The following is a 17,938-nucleotide window of genomic DNA, read 5'->3' on the forward strand; positions in this document are numbered from 1 at the left end:
GTGAAGCTCTCCTGGCCTGGACTCTTGTTCCCCCCTGGGACTGCCTACTCCCTGCCCATCCAGTCCCCACGGCCAGTCCACTCCTGTAGGGAGGTGAAGAGACAGCCAACAGCAGCTTCAGGAAATGAATGAATCTATTAGCCAGTAATTCCAAACCAAAATGACTGCGTTGGCTCCTTCTCTGCCCCCATCCATCTTGTTACCGGGCTGCAGGGAGCTGGGGATGCCTCCGCCAAGAAATTTATTAACTTGGATTTAAATAAAATGGTAATTTTATAACAGCCTTTTTTAACACAATTAAGGAATTTGAATTACTCACCTGAAAACTGCTGAGGAGCACAAATGTCACAGGGATAAATCAAGCCCAGGAGACTGGCATCTCTCTGCAGCTGGGGGACTAGCTGGGGGGCCAGGGAGCCCAGAGCCAAGCCCAGCCTCCTCCCCTGCCCCGTTCCCTGCCTGAGGAGGTATACCAGTGGCCGCATCCCAGTAATGAGCTCTCGGCCGATGGATGGGCCGTGGGAGAGGTGGGGAATTAAAAGGGAGGCATTAAATAAGCGCTCTAATTAGCTGCCGCTTGGGCTTGTCAGTGGGGCTGGCTGGGGGCAGGGGAGGGAAACAGAGTCATCCCGTCCTCTTATCGGTGCTTCTGCTAATCTCCAGGTACCTGTTTACATCCCTCAGCCACATTAGCTGCTTTATTTATGGTGTTGAGGCCCGTGGCCAAGCTCCCACAGGCAGGTGGTTAAACAGGGAGATGGGCCCTCGCTGGCTTCCTCTTCCATCTCGCCGCCCCCTCCCAGGCCTCTAAGTGGGGAGAGGCAGAGGAGTGGAGGCCTATTCTCCCTGCAGAAAGTCCTGGGCTGGGGAAGGAGCCTTGTTTGGGGTAAAAGGAGCCACAGTCATGGCTCCATCATCCCTCAGCCCCGCGCGTCTGGCCCTGCACACCCCGCGTCCTTACCGCTGTCTTGGCCTTGGCGATGTCGTCGATCTGCAAGTGCAGGTCTTCGATCTCCACCTCCATCGCTTTCCGCGCTTTCACGGCCGCTGCGCAAGTGAACTCTGACTCCTCCAACTGAACATAGAGCCAACCCCCGCCCCCGCCCCAGGGAGAGATGTCAGCCACTCCCCGGGGGGAAGGAGGGCTGTGCAGGAGGCTCCCGGGGGAGAGGGAACCCCAGCGCTCTCCTCCTCCTCCGTTCGCTTCAGACCCCAGGGCTGTGATGGTTATGAGTGCACTGAGGTCCCTGCCTATGATGGGGTGGCAGGTGCGGGGCCATCCTCACCACCCTGGGCTTGACAGTCATGCCTGCAGCACATGCTGACCCTCAGGAGTCCAGCTTCTCCCCACTTCCCTGTCACCTTCCTTCCCAAGGACTCAAGAACCACCGGCAGGGGCGAGAAGGTGAGGGAACTGATGACGTCCTGTCTGCGGATACCTGGTTCTTCAGCTGGGCGATCTCTCTCTTGCTGGGTGCGTTGTTCTTCAGGTGATCCAGCATGATCTGGGCGTCTGCCAGCAGGGCCTTGGTGCGCTTCAGGTCTTTCCGGAGCCGTTTCTCTGACTCGAAGTCGCGCTGGTTCACCTGGATAGACACCAGGAGCTGGGGCTCTGGGCTCTGCCCTGGGGCCTCCTCTTGTCTTGCCCAAGCCCCCTCCTCGCCCTGCCCTCACTCTGAGACGCCTTAATGAGCAACGACAGTGGCAGTGCTGGGATTACACCAGCTGAAGCGAGAAAGCCCAGTGTGCCCTGGGTGGTCATCACCCTCCTGCAGGTGATGGCAGGGCCCTACGGAGCTCCCAGCGCCCTCCTGCTCCTGGCTTTCCCCGCCGTAGCCAGCGGTCTCTGCTCACCTGGTCACTGAGCGTGGCCAGCTTGCTCTCCAGCTCCCGCTTCTCCCGCAGCACCTTCTGTTTGTCCTCGTACTCTTCCTCAAGCTGCACTTCCATTTGCTTTAACTGCAAACAGGGGCCCATGGGTCCCTTCAGAGTCAGGTGCCAGGCAGCCCCTTCCCTGCTGGACTCCCCCCACGCCCGTGAGAGAAGAGTGGGGCAGGGGCTGAGGACGGATGACCTGGAGGGGCAGACCCTGAACTCAAAGTTCCCAGTGTTTCAGAGCACCCGGGGAGGAAGGGGAGGGATGGCAGGCCACGAGCAGCGGCACAGGCCCAGGTGGGAGCCCTTGTTCCAGAGCCTTTCTGCCTGCAGCTTGGCACAGAAAGCGGGGCGTGTTAACTCCCAAGGGCCTGGGCCTCTCTACAGACCCTCAGAGCAGCACACATCCTGGCCAATGCCAGGATCCCAAGCAGAGCTTCCCAGTCCTGAATAGCAATGGAATATAGTGAAGGACGGGGAAGCCTGGCGTGCTGCAGTCCATGGGGTCGCAAAGAGTCAGACACGACTGAGCGACTGAATGACAACAGAGATAAAGAAAACAGAAAAGCCTTTACATTAGATTTGTTTTTTAACTGAAATATAGTTAATCTGCAATGTTGGGCCAATCTTTGCTGTATGGCAAAGTGATTTCGTTATATACATAAAGACATTCTTTTTAAAAAAATGTTCCTCTCCGTTATGAGTTATCACAGGATATTGAATATAGCTCCCTGCACTATATGGTAAGATCTTAGGGTTTACTCATCCTATATGTAATAGTTTACATCTAGAAAGGTTCTTACTGTAACACACTGATGGGGGAACCAGTGTTTCTACTAGACGGGTCAGAGCCAACTGGTTTACCTTCTTCTGACACGACTGCCGGGCCTCCTCCACCTCCTCATCCCGATTCTCCATCTCCTTGGAATGGGTCTGCCTCATCCGCTCCATCTCCATCTCAAGTCGCAGCTTGGCCTGCAGGTGGGTGGGAGTAAGGGCTGGGTTTCTTCCCCGGCAGTACCCCGACCCCTCCCCACCGCACCTCGATCGGCCGCTCTCCCCGGGCTCGGGAGCAGGGAACATCTCTGCCAGCAGTTCCCTTGCTCCCACCTTGCTCTGGTGGCAGCTGGCTTCTCCAGAGAAACTGAACTCCTTTACTAGAGGCCTGGCACAGGCCCAGGGAAGGCTGCTGGGCGTGGGGGCAATCCTGCCGCTTTTCCACTTGGCCTCCGGGCTCTAGCTGCCTGAACTGACACGGTGGCTCAGTGGCAGGCTGGACGGGCTCATGGCCTTCCAGCTGCCCTGCCTCCTGAGCCCCTCACCAGTGGAGCTCAATTAAGATCTGTTCTCGTGGAAAGTGCCATGAAAAAGCTTAATTATCTTCACACTGTGGCTGGCACAGATCAGATGCCCCCTCAGTACTTTGTGAATAAGAGAAGTGACGACCGATTGGATTCGGGATCTTGTCCTGCTCTGGCCCACACCCCGGGGCTGCGGAGAGGATGGTGCTGCCTCCCTTGGCCCAGCCCTTAGCACCTGCTCCAGCATCTGGATGGTCCCCGCCTGCTCGTCCAGCTCCTCCTCCTGATCCTTGACCTTGGCCTCCAGGTCTCGGAGCTGCTTCTTGACCTTGGCCAGAGAGGCTTCATCCTTGGACTCTTGGGAAGAAATGTCCTGGAGCTCGGCCTCCAGTGACACAACCTTCTGGGTGAATCCTGCGATGTCCATGTCTTTTTCCTGGAGAGAAAGAGAAGATGAGGCTGGTCCTGGGTGGGCCCGAGCCTGGGGCGGGGGGAGGTGCGGATGGCGGGCAGCCCCACACACCTCCATTTGCTGCTTCAGGCTAAAGGCCTCGGCGAGGAGCATGTCCTTCTCCCGCTGTAGTTTCTCCCGCTGCAGCTTCTCTCGCTGAGCCTCCTCATGTGCCTGTGAGAGTTCGCTGTCGAACCTGCCAGGGAGCATGGCCATGGTGGCTCCATCAGATAAAGGAAGAGTCCGGGCCTCCAGCACCCAGAGGCTGCCAGGAAGTGGTGCCACAGACCCAGACAGGGTGCAAGATGGGAGGACTCATGCAGCATGAACTTGGGGCCAGCGCAGACAGTTTACAGGTCAGGCCACCAGGGCCCTGCTGAGCAACCTGGTCTGGGATTAAGGGGTAGGGGAGCGTTTCACCAAGAGGGCCTAAGAGGGACCCACAGACTGCTTCCAGGGAACAAGTGGACAGACTCTCCTCTGGCATTAAGTCTCAGCCTTTTCTCTTTCAACAGATCAAAGGATAGGAAGAGGGACCAGGGTAAAGGCAGAAGGGGTGGAAATGAACATCCTGCCTCTTCTCACTCACTTTCTACAGCTCTAGACAGAGCAACTGGCTGCTGCCCCACCTCTGGGCCCCAGCTTCTACCCAGGCCTACCTGTCCCAGCAGCACCCCATCACCCCAGGACACCCCACCCCGGGCTGGAGGCCCCATCCCCTGTACCCAGTTGGCAGCATGCTTCAAGGGGGAACACGGGCCACGGCTGGGGTCAGGGGCTCCTCCTTTGTTCCTCCACTTCCCAGCCTTCCATCTCCTGCCCAGTGACTCCAAACAAGGAGCAAAATTGCTGAAATTCCTCTTAACACCTTCCTGGAATAGCTAATCGGGTTCCTGTCCCTGTGGAAAACTGATGAGCTCACTCCCATCCCAACCCCACGTCAAGAAAAAAAAAAGTAAGAAAACTCCAGGCCTGCTGAAACTTAATAAGTTGCCCAGCGGGGAGTGCAGCAAGATAGTAACTAGGTCGAGCTGGCACTGTCATGGGGTGCTCCGAGGGGGGCCCCTAAGGGTGCCTGCCTCTAGGTAAAAGGGAGGGTGCGGGTACAGATAAGAACCAGGAAAGCAGAGAGTCAGAGCACTGGGAGGGAGGAATATAAGGCTTTCCTAGTGCCCCTCACTTGGCAATGAGCCCAGGAGGCCAAGGGTAACCCCAGGTCCCTGGAGGGACCCAGCCTTGCCCTCCTCACCCCCAGGGCTGTGGGGCTGTCCTTTCACAAAAGCAACCAGTGCCTCTGCTGAGAACCCGATCTCTGCAGAGGGGAACTGGGTGTCCACCCCACTCCCTGGAGCATCCTGCTGTTCCCAGAATGTGTGGGTGCCTCCCTGTTCCTAATAAAGGCGTCCCATTCCCATCCCGGCCTGGGAAATTAAGTTAGATTGGCTTTTCTCCTGCGAGGGCTGTCCCCCGACCCTGCCACTTCGGGTCATTATCATAATGAGATGGAAGTGGCAGGTAGTTTAATGACATCAGCCAGGAGTCTGTATTTGTGTAGCTGAGGCAACAGGGGCGGGGGTGGGGCTGGGGCATGGGAATGGGGAGCCGGGTGTTGGGGGGTACAAGGGGCAGGACCGCCATGGAGTGGTTCCTGCGTGGGTCCTGGGTGACGTCCATCCTTCCAGATCCCAGGTAGGGTAACAGCACATACTCGGGCGTGGAGGAGGCAACATCTAAGAGTAGAGCCCCGAGCAGGCCGTCAGGAATGCTGTGGTCTACACACACCTCGGAGGTCAGAAGTCAGACCCTGACTCCGATTCCAGGGCGAGGGACCAGGCAGATGAAGCCCCTGCCAAATTTAGGCCCTCTCGTCTCTCCTCCCTGGAGGGAGGCAGGGAGCTGCTCAAGGAGGTCCTCTACATCTTGGCCAGGGGACCCACCCACCTCCGCTGCTTCTTCTCCAGCTCGTGGTTGCGGACCTGCTGGCCCTCCAGGTGCAGCTTGGTGTCCTGCAGCTCGGCCGTCAGCCGCTGGCACTTCTTCTTGAGCTGCTGCAGGGTCCGCTGGCTCTCATCACTATCTGCCTGCAGGTCCCCGAGCTAGGCGGGTGAGATGGGGGTGCAGGGTCAGCGCCCATCGAGAGGCCTGGAGATACTGGTGGAGGAGGTGAGGAGAGGGCGGTGCATGAAGGAGAGGGAGGTCTGGGGACCAAGGATGAAGTCAGGGTTGTCCGGGGAATCTAAGACACTCTGACAATAGTCTGCCCTTGGTTGTCCCTCACATCCAACGTTAGCCCTTCCCTAGTGCTCCCAGGGCCTGCCTGGCTCACTGGCCATTCCCCACGCCAACACGTGGCGCCAAGCCCCTCCCCGCCCCTCCCAGGCACGGGCCTCCACTCCCTGCACCAGCCTCACCCGCCTCTCCAGCTGCCTCTTGCTCTGCTGCTCCACCTCCAGCTTGTCCTCAAACTCCTGCTGGAGCCGTTTCTTGGTGAAGTCCACCTCCCGCACGGCTCGCTCATACTTCAGACGCCACTCGCCGCCTGTGGGGTGGGGGCAGACAGGGGATGAATGAGATGCTGAGAGTCCCCGAGAAAGGGTGGAGGGGGATGAAGGCTGGGAGAGCAGGTGGAGTCAGCCAGAGGAACTCAGAAAGGTCCCTGGATTGGTGACTTTCTTCCAAGGCAGAAGGAACCACTAGCCAGCCTAGAGAGAGTGATGTGGCCACGTGTGCTGTCTTCTCCCAAGGGCCGCCAGAATGTGGTCCTCAAAACATTTTCATCATCATGGTTGCTGTGGTGGTTTAGTCTATGTCCGACTCATGTGACCCCATGGACTGTGGCCTGCCAGGCTCCTCTGTCCATGGGATTCTCCAGGCAAGAATACTGGAGTGGGTTGCCATTGTTACCTCCCTCCATGATAATCCCCTGCACTTATTGGCACCTCTACTTTCTCATCAATTTATGTCACGCAGCCTTGTAACATCTCTACAGCCAGGAGACAAGGGGTGTGGTTATCCAGGGCTGGGCCTCAGAACTCGCCACTCAGGCCACTGCCAAGTCCTCTGGCCTCTGACCCACCTGTGTCACCATCAGCCACTTCCCCGTTGATCTCAGCTGCCCGGATGAGACGGGCCTCCATCACCTCCATTTCCATCAGCTCCATTTTCTTCTTCAGCGCATCGTACTGGGTCTGCAGAGAGGCAGTTATGTGCTGCGCTGCCCCACCCCCTCACTCAGTACCGCATGTGACCCTGAACCACACAGACCACAGTCACAAGCTTACCCAGGGCAGACAGGAGTGCTGGGCTGGTGGCAAAGACGCCACCTGTCTTAGGGGGAGTGGACAGGCACTAGCGTGTATGGCAGCTGCTAGCTTGGCCCTGTCCTCACCTGCAGCTCCTTCATCTCCTTTTCAGCCCGGAGCCTCTCCGCGGTCTCTGCATCCAGCAGCTGGGAGGCGGACTCTCCTGTGTTACGTTCATCCGTCAGCTCCGATGTCAGCTCTGAGATCTGGGGTTGGGGGAGGGAGTCACCACCGGTTGAACCGACTGCCTCACTCAGCTGGAACAGTGGTGGTGGTGGGGGGGCCTCCTGGACTAGGCACCCTGCAGAGGGGAGTCAGTCTGTCTGGTGCTGGGAATCACTCACTCACCCGGGTCTCCAGGCGGTCACTGCTGAGCCGCAGCTCGTTCCGCTCCTTCTCCACTTTCTCAAGCTTGCTCTTCAGCTGCTGAATCTCCTCCTACGGCGCAGGAAGGAGGGCAAAGTGAGCCAGAGCCCCTGGGAGACCCTGGGGTGGGATTGGCACCCCTGGGGTGAACCAAGCTGGTGAAGCTCAGGCCGCGACACGAGGGAACTGGAAGCCACCGCCTGCCTGGGGCTCCCTCCCTAGACCCTTCCCCATGGGCTGTGGACGCCTGAGGTTTTATCCTAAGAGGATACCCAGGGGCTCAGCCAGCACCCTAGAGGGACGCCTTCTGTTTGCTGGGCATGGCTCAAGGACACCAGCTCTGTGGACTAAACAAAGGAGCATTGGGGAGCCCAGGACAAGTTGGCAAAATGCTGGCCCACATGGATGAAGTTCAGCCCTCCCCTCCCCAGGCTGTTCCATACGTCTTTGTTCCGGATCTGCTCTTCTGACAGCTGGACCTCGATGAGGGGTCTCACGGTGGTGAAGAGCTTCCACCAGGGCCAGTCCTTCACCCCTTTGTTCTTCTTGATATTCTTCTGCACGCAGCGAATGGCCAGGTCCTGGATCTAAGTTGGGGTGGGAGTGACGCGCAGCAGGCTGTCAGTCCCAAGTCCAGCCAGGATGGTCCCCGCCACCAGCCCCAGCATCTGGGGCTGCCCCTCTGGCCACCAGACCCACCCCGAGTCAAACACTCCCTGAGCCAACCCTTGCCCCTAGCCTCCCTCCGACCCTCAGAGAGCGGGCGGCAGAGAGCGCAGCCCCGGGAGCACCGCACTGGGCACTAACCGATCCGCCGTCATTAGGAATAATTTCGTCTGCTTTATTTGCTGCCTGATTATTTCCAGCACGCCGGCCTAGATGTGCTATAAAACCTAATCTTGCTGAAACACAAGAGGCGGCGGTGCTGGCTGTTTTATGGACTTGCTAATAAGAAAAGGAGTCGCTGACACAGCTCCTTAATCTTCATGGAGCAGCCTGTGATCCCTAGCCCACCTTTGCCTGGGCCCTGCTCCCCACCACCCAGCCTTGGACCAGGCCACACGATCTCATCACCAGGCACATGAGCACTCTGGCTGGCACAGGGGGGCTGCCCATCCCCTGCCCTGGCCCAGAGTGCCCCTGGGAGGTCCTGCCTCTTCTCCCCCAGATAAAGATAACTCACAACCCCATGACCAGCCTCTTGCCTCACAGGAATGCCCCTCCCAGTCCCAGCCCTACCCCCGGAGCTCAGCTCTGCCCAGATAGGCTGGGGAAGGGGACCGGGCTGTCCCTGGAGTAGCACCTTCTTCTTCTTGAAGTGCTGGCGGGCCAGGTAGCCCCTGCAGGCCGCTTGGAACAGGGTTAGGTTCCGACTGGTTTGTTCATCTCGCTGCTCCTCCAACCGCGCCAAGGTGCCCGCCCGGAAGAACACCTGTGGAGACACGGGCCAGGTGAAGGTGGGGAAGGAGAGAGGCGGGGGGCAGCTGGGTGGAGAAATCAGCAGCTAGCACAGAAAACCAGTGGACCCAGGGCGTGGCCTTTGGCCTGGGGAGAGCCTAAAACTCTTGTGTCTAAGGCGGAGGAGGGCTGGCAGCTGGGGAGGCCTGGGAGGGAGGAGTAATGTGGGAAGAGAGGAAGGAGACGGAGGCCAGAGAGAAGTCATCTTGGATAAGAAGGACGCGCCGTGGATGCCCCACAACACTTCTGGTGGCTTCGTCCCCAGGGCCACCCACGCCCCTGTGCCCGAGGCCACCACAGGCCCAACCACAGGCTCCAGCCGCCTGGGATCAGGGGACGGTGTACGTGTGGATGAGGCAAAAGAGCAGGCAGCGGTGTGCAGAGAAGGGGGAGGGTGGGGAGGGGGCCCCTTCTCTGCACCCTCCCCACTCACTTTCATTTCAGACCGTCTCCTCTTTCATGTGCCAACACCCACCCCCACACCCAGGTTTCACCTCGTGAAAAAACCGGTGGGGTGGGCAGGGGTTGGCCTAGGCGAGGGACCTGTCATACAGGTTTGGGGGCAGGAGGGCAGATGTGAGAGGAACCAGCTGGGCACCCCCACACCTAGCCTTTCCTCTCACTCTTCTCTGCCCTGAGCTGGGCCTGGGTAAAATTCTCTGTGCTAAGAGAAGAAGAAGAGGGGGAAATGGTCAGGTGAAAAAAACAGGACTCTGGTATCCTCAGAGAGGGCAAGGGCCGTGGAAGTACAGGCCATCACCACCGTGCCCGGAAGACAGAATATTTGCTTTTGAGGGGCACAGAGAAGTTGTGAACTCCATAGGAAACAGCACCGATAGGTATGGCGTCCCCAGGCTTCCCTCCAAGGAAGGAGCGGGGAGATGGCCGCACTTTCTGCTGGGAACGTTTTGCCTCCTGGCAGGAACTGAGTCCTGTGGGGCTGGCCTGGGAGAAAGCTGCTCAGTCCTAAGCAACACATGCGGCTGAGCGCCAGGCATCTCCCGTGGGTCTCAGCCCTCCCTGAGCCTCTGTGTCCCACAGCGCAGGAGTCTGAGATTCCACAGCGGCTGGGGAAGACACAGGTCCCTGGAGGGAGAAGGCCAACGTGCTAGTGGTCAGCGCGCAGCTGTCTGAGCAGGCAGCAGCAGCGAGGTGCCAGGGAGGGGGATGGAGAATGGCTCAGAAACACACGGAGACAAGAAAGGGTGGTGTAGAGTCGAGAGCAATGAGCCTCTCTTAACAGCTGTTCATTTATGCAGTTGAGTCTCTTTCGGTATGAGGTGAAATCTCAGGGCCATCTCCTCCCCCAGACATACCCACCCATTCATATTTTACAAAGTCAGGGAGGCTCTCAGACCCCCAAACTTCCTTGCCTGAGCTCCAGTCCCAGCCACCTGTGGGCTCAGATGGAGACCCCATTTCCTCTGAAACAATGTGACAAACACAGTGGATCCTCGTTCACCACCACAGCCTGTGTGCGTGCGTGCTAAGTCGCTTAGTCATCTCCAACTCTTTGCGACCCCATGGACTGCAGTCCACCAGGCTCCTCTGTCCATGGGATTCTCCAGGCAAGGATACTGGAGTGGGTTGCCAAGCCCTCCTCCAGGGGATCTTCCCGACCCAGGGATTGAACCTGGATCTCCTGTGGCTCCTGCACTGCAGGGGGATCTTTCACTGCTGAACCACTAGGGAAGCCCAACCGCAGCCTAGAAACCCGGAAATTTCTCTTTCAAACCAGATGTCAGCAAACATCTGACTTTGCCCCTAATTCTGCTCTGAGGATGAATGGGCCGTGGGGCTCACCGGCTTCAGCAGGCGCCTGGGACGATGCCGAGAGACAGAGACGGCAGCTGGGAAGAGGACCAGCCTGGACAGGCCCTCTTCTACCCAAGACATGCCTTGGAGACGGTGCCATCCCCCCAAGGCTAGCCAGCAGCTCAGCCTGCCAGAGGGACGGGACCCCACCCAGAGAAAGACCAAGAGGCTGCAGTGAAAAAAACCTGACTCCAGGCTTCCCAGGGAAGAAGAGCTTAGAGAGAGGTGGAGAGGAGGAGAGGAAGGAGCCAGACACAGCAGAGAACAAAATCAGAGAGACGACACGGAAGAGGGTGGGCCCACAGGAGGCAGAGAAAACCAGCAAAGAAGCAGGAAATAGCAGAGCCCGAAACCAAGGAACACAGACCAGCAGGGACGGCCGGGGCCCAGAGAAAAAGGAAAAACCAGGGACAGCAGAGCCAAAGACAGGAGGACAGGAAAGGGATTCCCAGCGAAAGAGGGAAGGAGGGAGGGGGCGGTAGGAATCAAAACCATGACTCAGAACACAAAGCAGGGAGAACAGAGCCGAGAAGCAGAGCGCGAGCCTTTTCTGCAAGCATCCTCTTCCACCTCACTCTCCCCACGAGTTCCCTCCCTCTCTGCGGACAGATGGATAGTCCAGAACCCTCCCGGGGGCTCCCCACTGCTCTCTGCCCACCTCAGCCCTTGGAGCACGTCCGTGGATGCTGTCTCAGCCTCCCAATCTCGGTAGGGGGACACACAGGCTCCCGGCCCCGAGGGAGGGACGCCCGGCTGGCCCTCTGGGGTGGAGTGATGCGGCAGACTAGCACTCAGGGCCAGGCACGCCTGCCTTTTATGTGCGTTCCAATCAGGTGAGGAACCCGGCCTGTGGGCAGGCGGCGGCGGCACAGACTCACAGAGCTCTGCTTCCTCTCTGCGACCCTGGACAGCTCAGCAACGAAGACACGCTTTCCGCCTCTCCCAGCTCTCCCTTCTGTCTTCCCCATTCCCCACGCCAGGAGGCCGACTCAGGACCACCTTCCGACCCACTCCCTCCTGACATCACAGAGGTGTTCCTGGCACTGAGCAAGCCATTTATTGACAGGAAAGCAGAGTCAAGTTTGTTGCAGCTGGAGCATCTAACTTCCCGGGCCCCAGCCCTGAAGGGGGCAGCTTGAAAAGAAACAGCTGTAGCAATAGGGTCAGTCAATCAGTTATGTCTGACTGTTTGCAACCCCATGGACTGTAGCCCCCCAGGCTCCTCTGTCCATGGGATTCTCCAGGCAGGGATACTGGAGTGAGTTGCTATTCCCTTTTCCAGGGGATCTTCCCGACCCAGAGATCAACCCTGGGTCTCCTGCATTGCAGGCATATCCTTTAACATCTGAGTCACCAGGGAAACCACTTGGGAGGAAGCACAGCCCCAAAGCAGCTGGGGTGAGGGGCTGGGAGGCAAGACCCAGCAGGGGCCCCAGGAGACTCCAGAAGTTGGACTGAGCAGGGAGGGCAGGAGGGGAGGACCAGCCATCCGGACAAGGGTGACCAGAGAGTGTGGGCCCGGCTGCCTTCCTGCAGGGTCAACTCACCCGGCTCAGGCCCATGCAGCAGCTGCTCTTCTCCAGGTCCAAGGACTCTAGCAGCTCCTCCACCGCCTGCAAAGAGACGCCTCTGTCAGGAAGCCCACCTGGAGACTCCCCGCCTCCATGCGGGCCTTCACCCAGTCACTCAGCCCTTCTCATTCTCCGCTCAGTCTCCTATGTGTTCAACAAGCACTTTCGGTGGCTTCTGCAGCACCAGGCTCTGTTGGATTCTGGGGATATAAAGATGACTGCAAGAGGAACAAAGCTATCTTGCTGGGGAGCCAGTCAGGAAAACTGATGAAATGCACAGAGGAGGAGGCATCTAAGCCAGAGAAGGGGGCTGTGGAAGGCACCCGGAGGAGGTGTTGCTTGCGCTGTCTTTAGCTACAAGTAAGGATTAGCCAGACAAAGGAGGGGCGAGGGCATTTCAGGCAGAGGGACAAGCAGGCGCGAAGGCCTGGAAGCATAAGACAGTCAGTGGGAAGCACTGAGGAAACTCCAGGTGGGTTCAGAATAACTGGAGAGGGGTGGGCAGCAGTTACAGGGCAGGCGGAGAGGAGGGCAGGGGCTACAGGACGGGAGACTGTGTGCTCTGAGCCCCTGGAGGTTCTCTCCCTGGGAGGGGCGCGGTCAGGTCAGCTCTTTACAGAATCCCACTGGCCCATGAGTGGAGGATGCATGGACCCCTTAGGCAGGAATACGTAGGAGAGAAGACTAGAGCCTGACCCAAAGGGAGAAGAGGAGGGGGAGATGCAAGAGCTGTTAAGAAGATGGAGCTTAGAGACCCCTGGTGGTCCAGTGGTTAAGACTCCACACTTTCAATGCAGGATTCAATCCTGGGTCCAGGAACTAAGATCTCACATGCCACGGGGTGTGGCCCCCCCCCAAAAAAAAGAAAGACAGAGACTTGCTCAATGTGGGGGAAAGGTAGATGAGAGAGAGGAAGCTAGGGACACGCGGAGGCTTCTGACTCACATAGTAAATAGATAATGGTTCCATTGCCAATCTCTAGTGGCCTCCCTGGCGGTTCAGTGGTAAAGAATCTGCCTGCAATGCAGGAGACCCCAGTTCGATCCATGGGTTGAGAAGATCCCCTGGAGAAGGGAATGGCAACCCACTTGCCTGGAGAATTCCAGAGACAGAGGAGCCTGGCAGGCTACAGCCATGGGGTCGCAGAGAGTCAGACACAACTTAGCACATAATCAGTTTGGTCTGAGCATGCTGAGTTTGGGATGCTACAAGGCATCCAGGTAGAAGAGTTAGAAAGCAGCTAGACAGAAACGCATGTCTGGAGCAGGAGAGAAGCCTGGGCTAGAGGTATTGATCTGGGAGTCATCGATATATATGCGGTAATTGAAGTGATGGGTGTGAATGAGGTTGCCTAGGAAGAGGGTGTTGCATAGAAAACAGATATGGTCAAGGACAGAGTCTTAAAGGAGAGGGACCTTTACTTCAGGGGCATGTGGATGAAGGGAAGCTCAGAGGGACTGAGAAAGAGAGAAGAGGGAGGCAAGGGCAAAACCAGGAGCGGCAGCAAAGAAACTGGGCAGAGAATGCTTCAAAAAGAGCAGGGCTGTCACGTGCTGGCGAGAAGCACTGAAATGTGCCCTGAGCTCTGGCAACATGGAGGGCTTGGGAGGACAAGCCCGTCCCGGGTGTCCTCGGGGTGGGAACCGGGGGAAGGATGAACGGCAGGACAGAAGTCAGTGTTGATGGCCCAGGGCACCAGGGAGGGTTGATGGAGGTTCCTTCTGAACGTAACATCTGTGGACTACTTCACTCAGAGAAAAGAGCCGGCGGGGAAGGAGAGGCGGAAGGGACAGGAGACAGAGAACACGTCGTGCTGATGGAGCAGCTCTCCAGAGACCAGAGGGAATGGGTTCCGAAGCCCAGGAGGAAGGGACTGGATGAGAGGGGCCCCTCCTGCACCCAGACAGGAGGGCGGGGGAGGAGGGGACACCCGGAGAGGAATGCACAGGGCCCAGGGGAGGTTGGAACCCCATCTGTATTAGGGTTTGGAGGCAAGGTCAATTGCTGGGAAGATGCAGTAGGGGAGGGTTCGAGGGGAAAGACGGAGAATGGAATAGCAGAGGAGCTCGGAATAGAAGCCAGGTAAGGATGGAGCACATGGAAAACCAGAGATCACGGACCTAGAGGAATTCCAGTCCCCACAGTTGTGTCCTTTTCTCCCACAGCCCTTTGGGAGCTCCAATCCAAGGAGGGCTTAATGCCCAAAGGGAGAAGGTTGGGCAGGGCAGGTGCTCTGGGAGACTGGGGAGCTGAGGGGGGTGAAAACCAACTGGACCGCGGCATCCAGACAGATTAAGAGGAAGGAAGTCAGGAAGGGATGGACAGAGCAGAGAAAATGGAGTGGGGCTGAGAAATGAGAAGTCTCGATGGAGTCACAGAGCGGGTGTCCTGAGAGGGAGAGGTGATGAGCCGCACAGACAGGAGGCTGTGGTCAGAGATTTCAGAAGCAGAGCACTTCCAGAGATGATGAGGTGCTGGGTGGAGTCCTGAGGGGGAGGTGGGAATGGAGGTCAAGGGTCAGAGAGAAGGGGGCATGGCTCGGGTCATCTACATCCATGCCAAGGTCACCCACATCCACGCCGAGGTCACCCTGGACACTGGCAGGTCCCGGATGGACAGGGTGGAAAGAGGGTCTCTGAGGCTCCATCAGTGTGGGTCTGTGACTCAGGGGGCAGCAGGAGGTGTGGGGGTCCTGCCCCATCTGCCAGAGCAGGCTCCCTTGTAGGAAAGCCAACCTCAGGCCTGAGATGCCTTTCGAGTCAGGCTGTGCCTGAGGCCAGGGCACAGCACAGGAGGATTCTTCTGCTCAAAGAGCCCTTCGCCTCTCCGAGGAGCTGCCTCTGGGGTCAGCGTGACAGCCAAGAATGGCAGGAAGACATCCCTTTGTGCGGCAGGAAGTCATCAACCTGACTGACAAGGGCCCGCCCCGGGAGCCCGAGGCTCACCCTGCACCAGGGAGGTGCTGCCACGTCAACCCTTCTCCTGGGAGGGATGCCTGCCTCACCCCTGGGCAGCTTCCTGCTGGAGGGAATGGTCCCTGACATAAAGGTCAAGGCTGAGGGGCCCGGGTGCTACCGGTGGGGCATCCAAAATGCTAGTTCTAATCTGCCCCCCTGGGAGGCTCTTGGGTGACTGTCTGGCTCAGCAGACAGCAGACACCTTCACCTCGGGCCTTGAGAGCAGGTGGCTCTTCTGTGATTCTTGCAGTCCATGTCCCGGGCTGCCTTCCCTCCACCGGCCAAGCCCATTGCCAAGTGCCCACCCCGGCCTTGGTTGGCACAAACCAGGCACCTGAGCAAGGGCCAGCCTGGCTGTCTCTCGGCAAGGGAGGGCAGCTGGCTCAGAGGGGTCTGAGCAGGGGGAGGAGGGTCCGGTGGGGCCGTGGGGGCCCAGACCTACCCGCCTTTCGTCCACTACGATGTAGTTGCGCCCATGCTTCTTGGTCAGGTGTGGGGCCAGGACGTCAAAGCGGCGGCGGAACTCGGAAAACACCATGTGGTCAGGGTAACCTGGGGAGACAGGAGCCCAGAGCCAGGCCCGTCAGCCTCGTCTGCTCCCAGGGAACGATGTCTTGAGGACTTCATAAAATGAGGGTATCAGGGAGTAGCAGAGAGGAAAAGTGAAGTGCTTGGGGCTGAAATCCTGCCCTAGCTCTTCCTATCACGTGACCTTGGATGAGTCACTCAACCTCTCTGAGCCTCGGTTTCCTCATCTTTAAATGGGGAGCCCTCCCACTTATCCTGCAGTCACAGTGCTTACAGGAGAAAACATGGAGAAACAAGCTCGGCTCACTTGTTGAATGTTCAGTAAAACGTTCTCTTCCTTTCCTCGGTTCCCTGAGGCAGGTATCAGAAAGGGCACCCCTCCTGCCCTTATTCTGACTGTGGGCCCCAGGCCAGGTGACCAGAAAGCCTCATAGATTCCCTTTCCCTAAAAAGTGTTGGCTCCAGCAGAGATTCGCTACCGCCTGGGCTTAAAAGCTGGAGCAAGGTCAGGATGGAAGCCAGTGAGAGGTAACCCCAAGTCACCTGGAGGACCCCAGAGCCCACAGCAGAGGACCAAGAGACCTACTCCGACAGAATCTCAAACCAAAAAAGAAGTCTTAGAGCCAGAAAGAACTCATCCTCCAGACGTGGAAACTGAGGCCCGCAAGGTGGAGGGACAGGCTTGCTCAAGGCCCCAAGGAGCAGCTGAGGGCAGCCCTGGATTCCAAACCGGGGCTCCCAGCAGCCCGCTGGGGGCTGGCTCTGCCACGGCAGCCGGAGCTACTCTGGGAAACCCTCCAACTGAGAGAAGGGCTGATGCATGTGCCTGATAATTGAAACAGGAGGCGGGGGCCGCCGAGGGGCCAAGACAAAGTGAGCTATTGATTGTATCTGAATTGCAATTAAATTGATGGGCTGGGATAGCAGGTCCGGACGCCTGGCATCTTAATTAATCATCAGTGCTATCAATGGGGGCTGGGGGCTGGGGGCTGGGGGAGGGGAGGGGAGCCTGCCGGCGCTGGCCGCATCGACCTGCTTGTTTGAGTAAAGCACATTGATTTTGGTTCAGAGCGGTAACAATCTGGTTTTGAAATAATAAACACCAACTCCATATCAAGACGTGGGGACAGATCGATGATTTATTTTCAGCAGGGCAGGGAGCCCGTTTCCTGGCTCTGGCTGCTAAGGAAAAGTGACGGTGCCCCTGGGGGTGTCTCCAGGAGACCTGGCTGTTGGTGGGTGGGAGCCTGCCTGCTCCTCCAGCTAAGGGGGAAAAGGGCAGAAACCTGGCAACTCATAACGTCTCGGGCAAACGAAACGCTATGTGGAAGCTGGTCTGCTTAGGTCAGATCTGCTCTGCCATTCACGAGCTGTGTGACCTAGGGAAAGCTACTTACCCTCTCTGAGCCTTAGCTGCCTCATCTGGGGATGATACTAGTACCTACATCTCCTGAGGTTGTTGTGAGGATTACATGAGTTAATCTGTGTGGTATGTTTAGCATAGCATCTGGTATACTATAAAAGTGCTAAAGATGTTAACTATTATTATCATCCTCTCTGGCCCCCTCTTCCAGATTGGTCCATAGAAAGGGTCTATCTGACCTTTCTTGGGAATTTCAAGTTCTTCAGAAAGAGTTAGCACCTCATTTCTCACTGGCCCCTTCTTACAAGCAGCTGCTCCATTAGGACACTGGGTCAGCTGTGGGGAGAGCTGACCTGCTCAGACCAGGGGAGGGGAAGGAGATATCTGTGGGGACAGGGCATGTGGTGGGGCAGGGATGAAGAGGGCTGGACTGTGGAAGAGAAAGGAGATCAGCAGGATGGAGAGCTGCAAGGAGAGACGCCAGAGAAGGCAGTGACAGAGAAGAGCGAGGTCCAGGGCCGGTGGGAGACAGGAGGGGAGCAGCGCCCCTCCAGACCTCGCGGTGGGGAGGGGCAGGGGCTGCTCTGGGAGGGAGGGCCCCACCTTGGCGGTACATGCGCATGGCGTCGAGCAGGCGGGAGCCCCGGAGCTGGGCCCGCAGCAGCGGCACGTCCAGCGGCAGGAGGCCGCCGGCCTCGCAGTGCTCTCCCGGGGGCAGGTCCAGTTCGCTGCTGCTGCTGACTCTGCGGGAGGCGGCGGAGCGGGGCTCCCCGGCCCAGCCCTCCGCCACCGGCAGGAAGCAGTGCACGAAATGCAGTTTGGACTTCTTCACGGTGTCAATAAGGGCGTCCTGCCGAAGCGGAAGGATCGGCCCTCAGTGGGCGCCGACAGCGCGAGCCAGGAGGCGGGGACCGGGGCGCCAGAATCTCTACCCTGGGCAGGATGGCAGGG

The 17,938-nt window shown here is 58.2% G+C and overlaps 1 protein-coding gene across 15 annotated transcripts in view; it reads right to left on the bottom strand.

The window, feature by feature from the left end:
- The window catches only part of MYO18A (myosin XVIIIA), a 100,304-nt gene that overhangs the window by 17,103 nt on the left and 65,263 nt on the right, over positions 1–17,938 (bottom strand). For all 15 annotated transcript variants that reach the window (XM_070478784.1, XM_070478783.1, XM_070478787.1 and 12 more), the window contains 16 exons: positions 17,591–17,837; positions 15,539–15,648; positions 12,116–12,181; positions 8,599–8,727; positions 7,739–7,882; positions 7,278–7,367; positions 7,016–7,135; positions 6,704–6,815; positions 6,039–6,166; positions 5,569–5,723; positions 3,700–3,823; positions 3,412–3,612; positions 2,740–2,850; positions 1,855–1,959; positions 1,440–1,586; positions 962–1,075 (listed from right to left, as the gene is read on the bottom strand). In XM_070478784.1, the coding sequence (XP_070334885.1) occupies positions 962–1,075; positions 1,440–1,586; positions 1,855–1,959; positions 2,740–2,850; positions 3,412–3,612; positions 3,700–3,823; positions 5,569–5,723; positions 6,039–6,166; positions 6,704–6,815; positions 7,016–7,135; positions 7,278–7,367; positions 7,739–7,882; positions 8,599–8,727; positions 12,116–12,181; positions 15,539–15,648; positions 17,591–17,837 (2,103 nt within the window). The remainder of the gene's footprint in view (positions 1–961; positions 1,076–1,439; positions 1,587–1,854; positions 1,960–2,739; positions 2,851–3,411; positions 3,613–3,699; positions 3,824–5,568; positions 5,724–6,038; positions 6,167–6,703; positions 6,816–7,015; positions 7,136–7,277; positions 7,368–7,738; positions 7,883–8,598; positions 8,728–12,115; positions 12,182–15,538; positions 15,649–17,590; positions 17,838–17,938) is intronic.

Source organism: Odocoileus virginianus, chromosome 17, assembly GCF_023699985.2.
Source record: "Odocoileus virginianus isolate 20LAN1187 ecotype Illinois chromosome 17, Ovbor_1.2, whole genome shotgun sequence".
Taxonomy (NCBI): domain Eukaryota; kingdom Metazoa; phylum Chordata; class Mammalia; order Artiodactyla; family Cervidae; genus Odocoileus; species Odocoileus virginianus.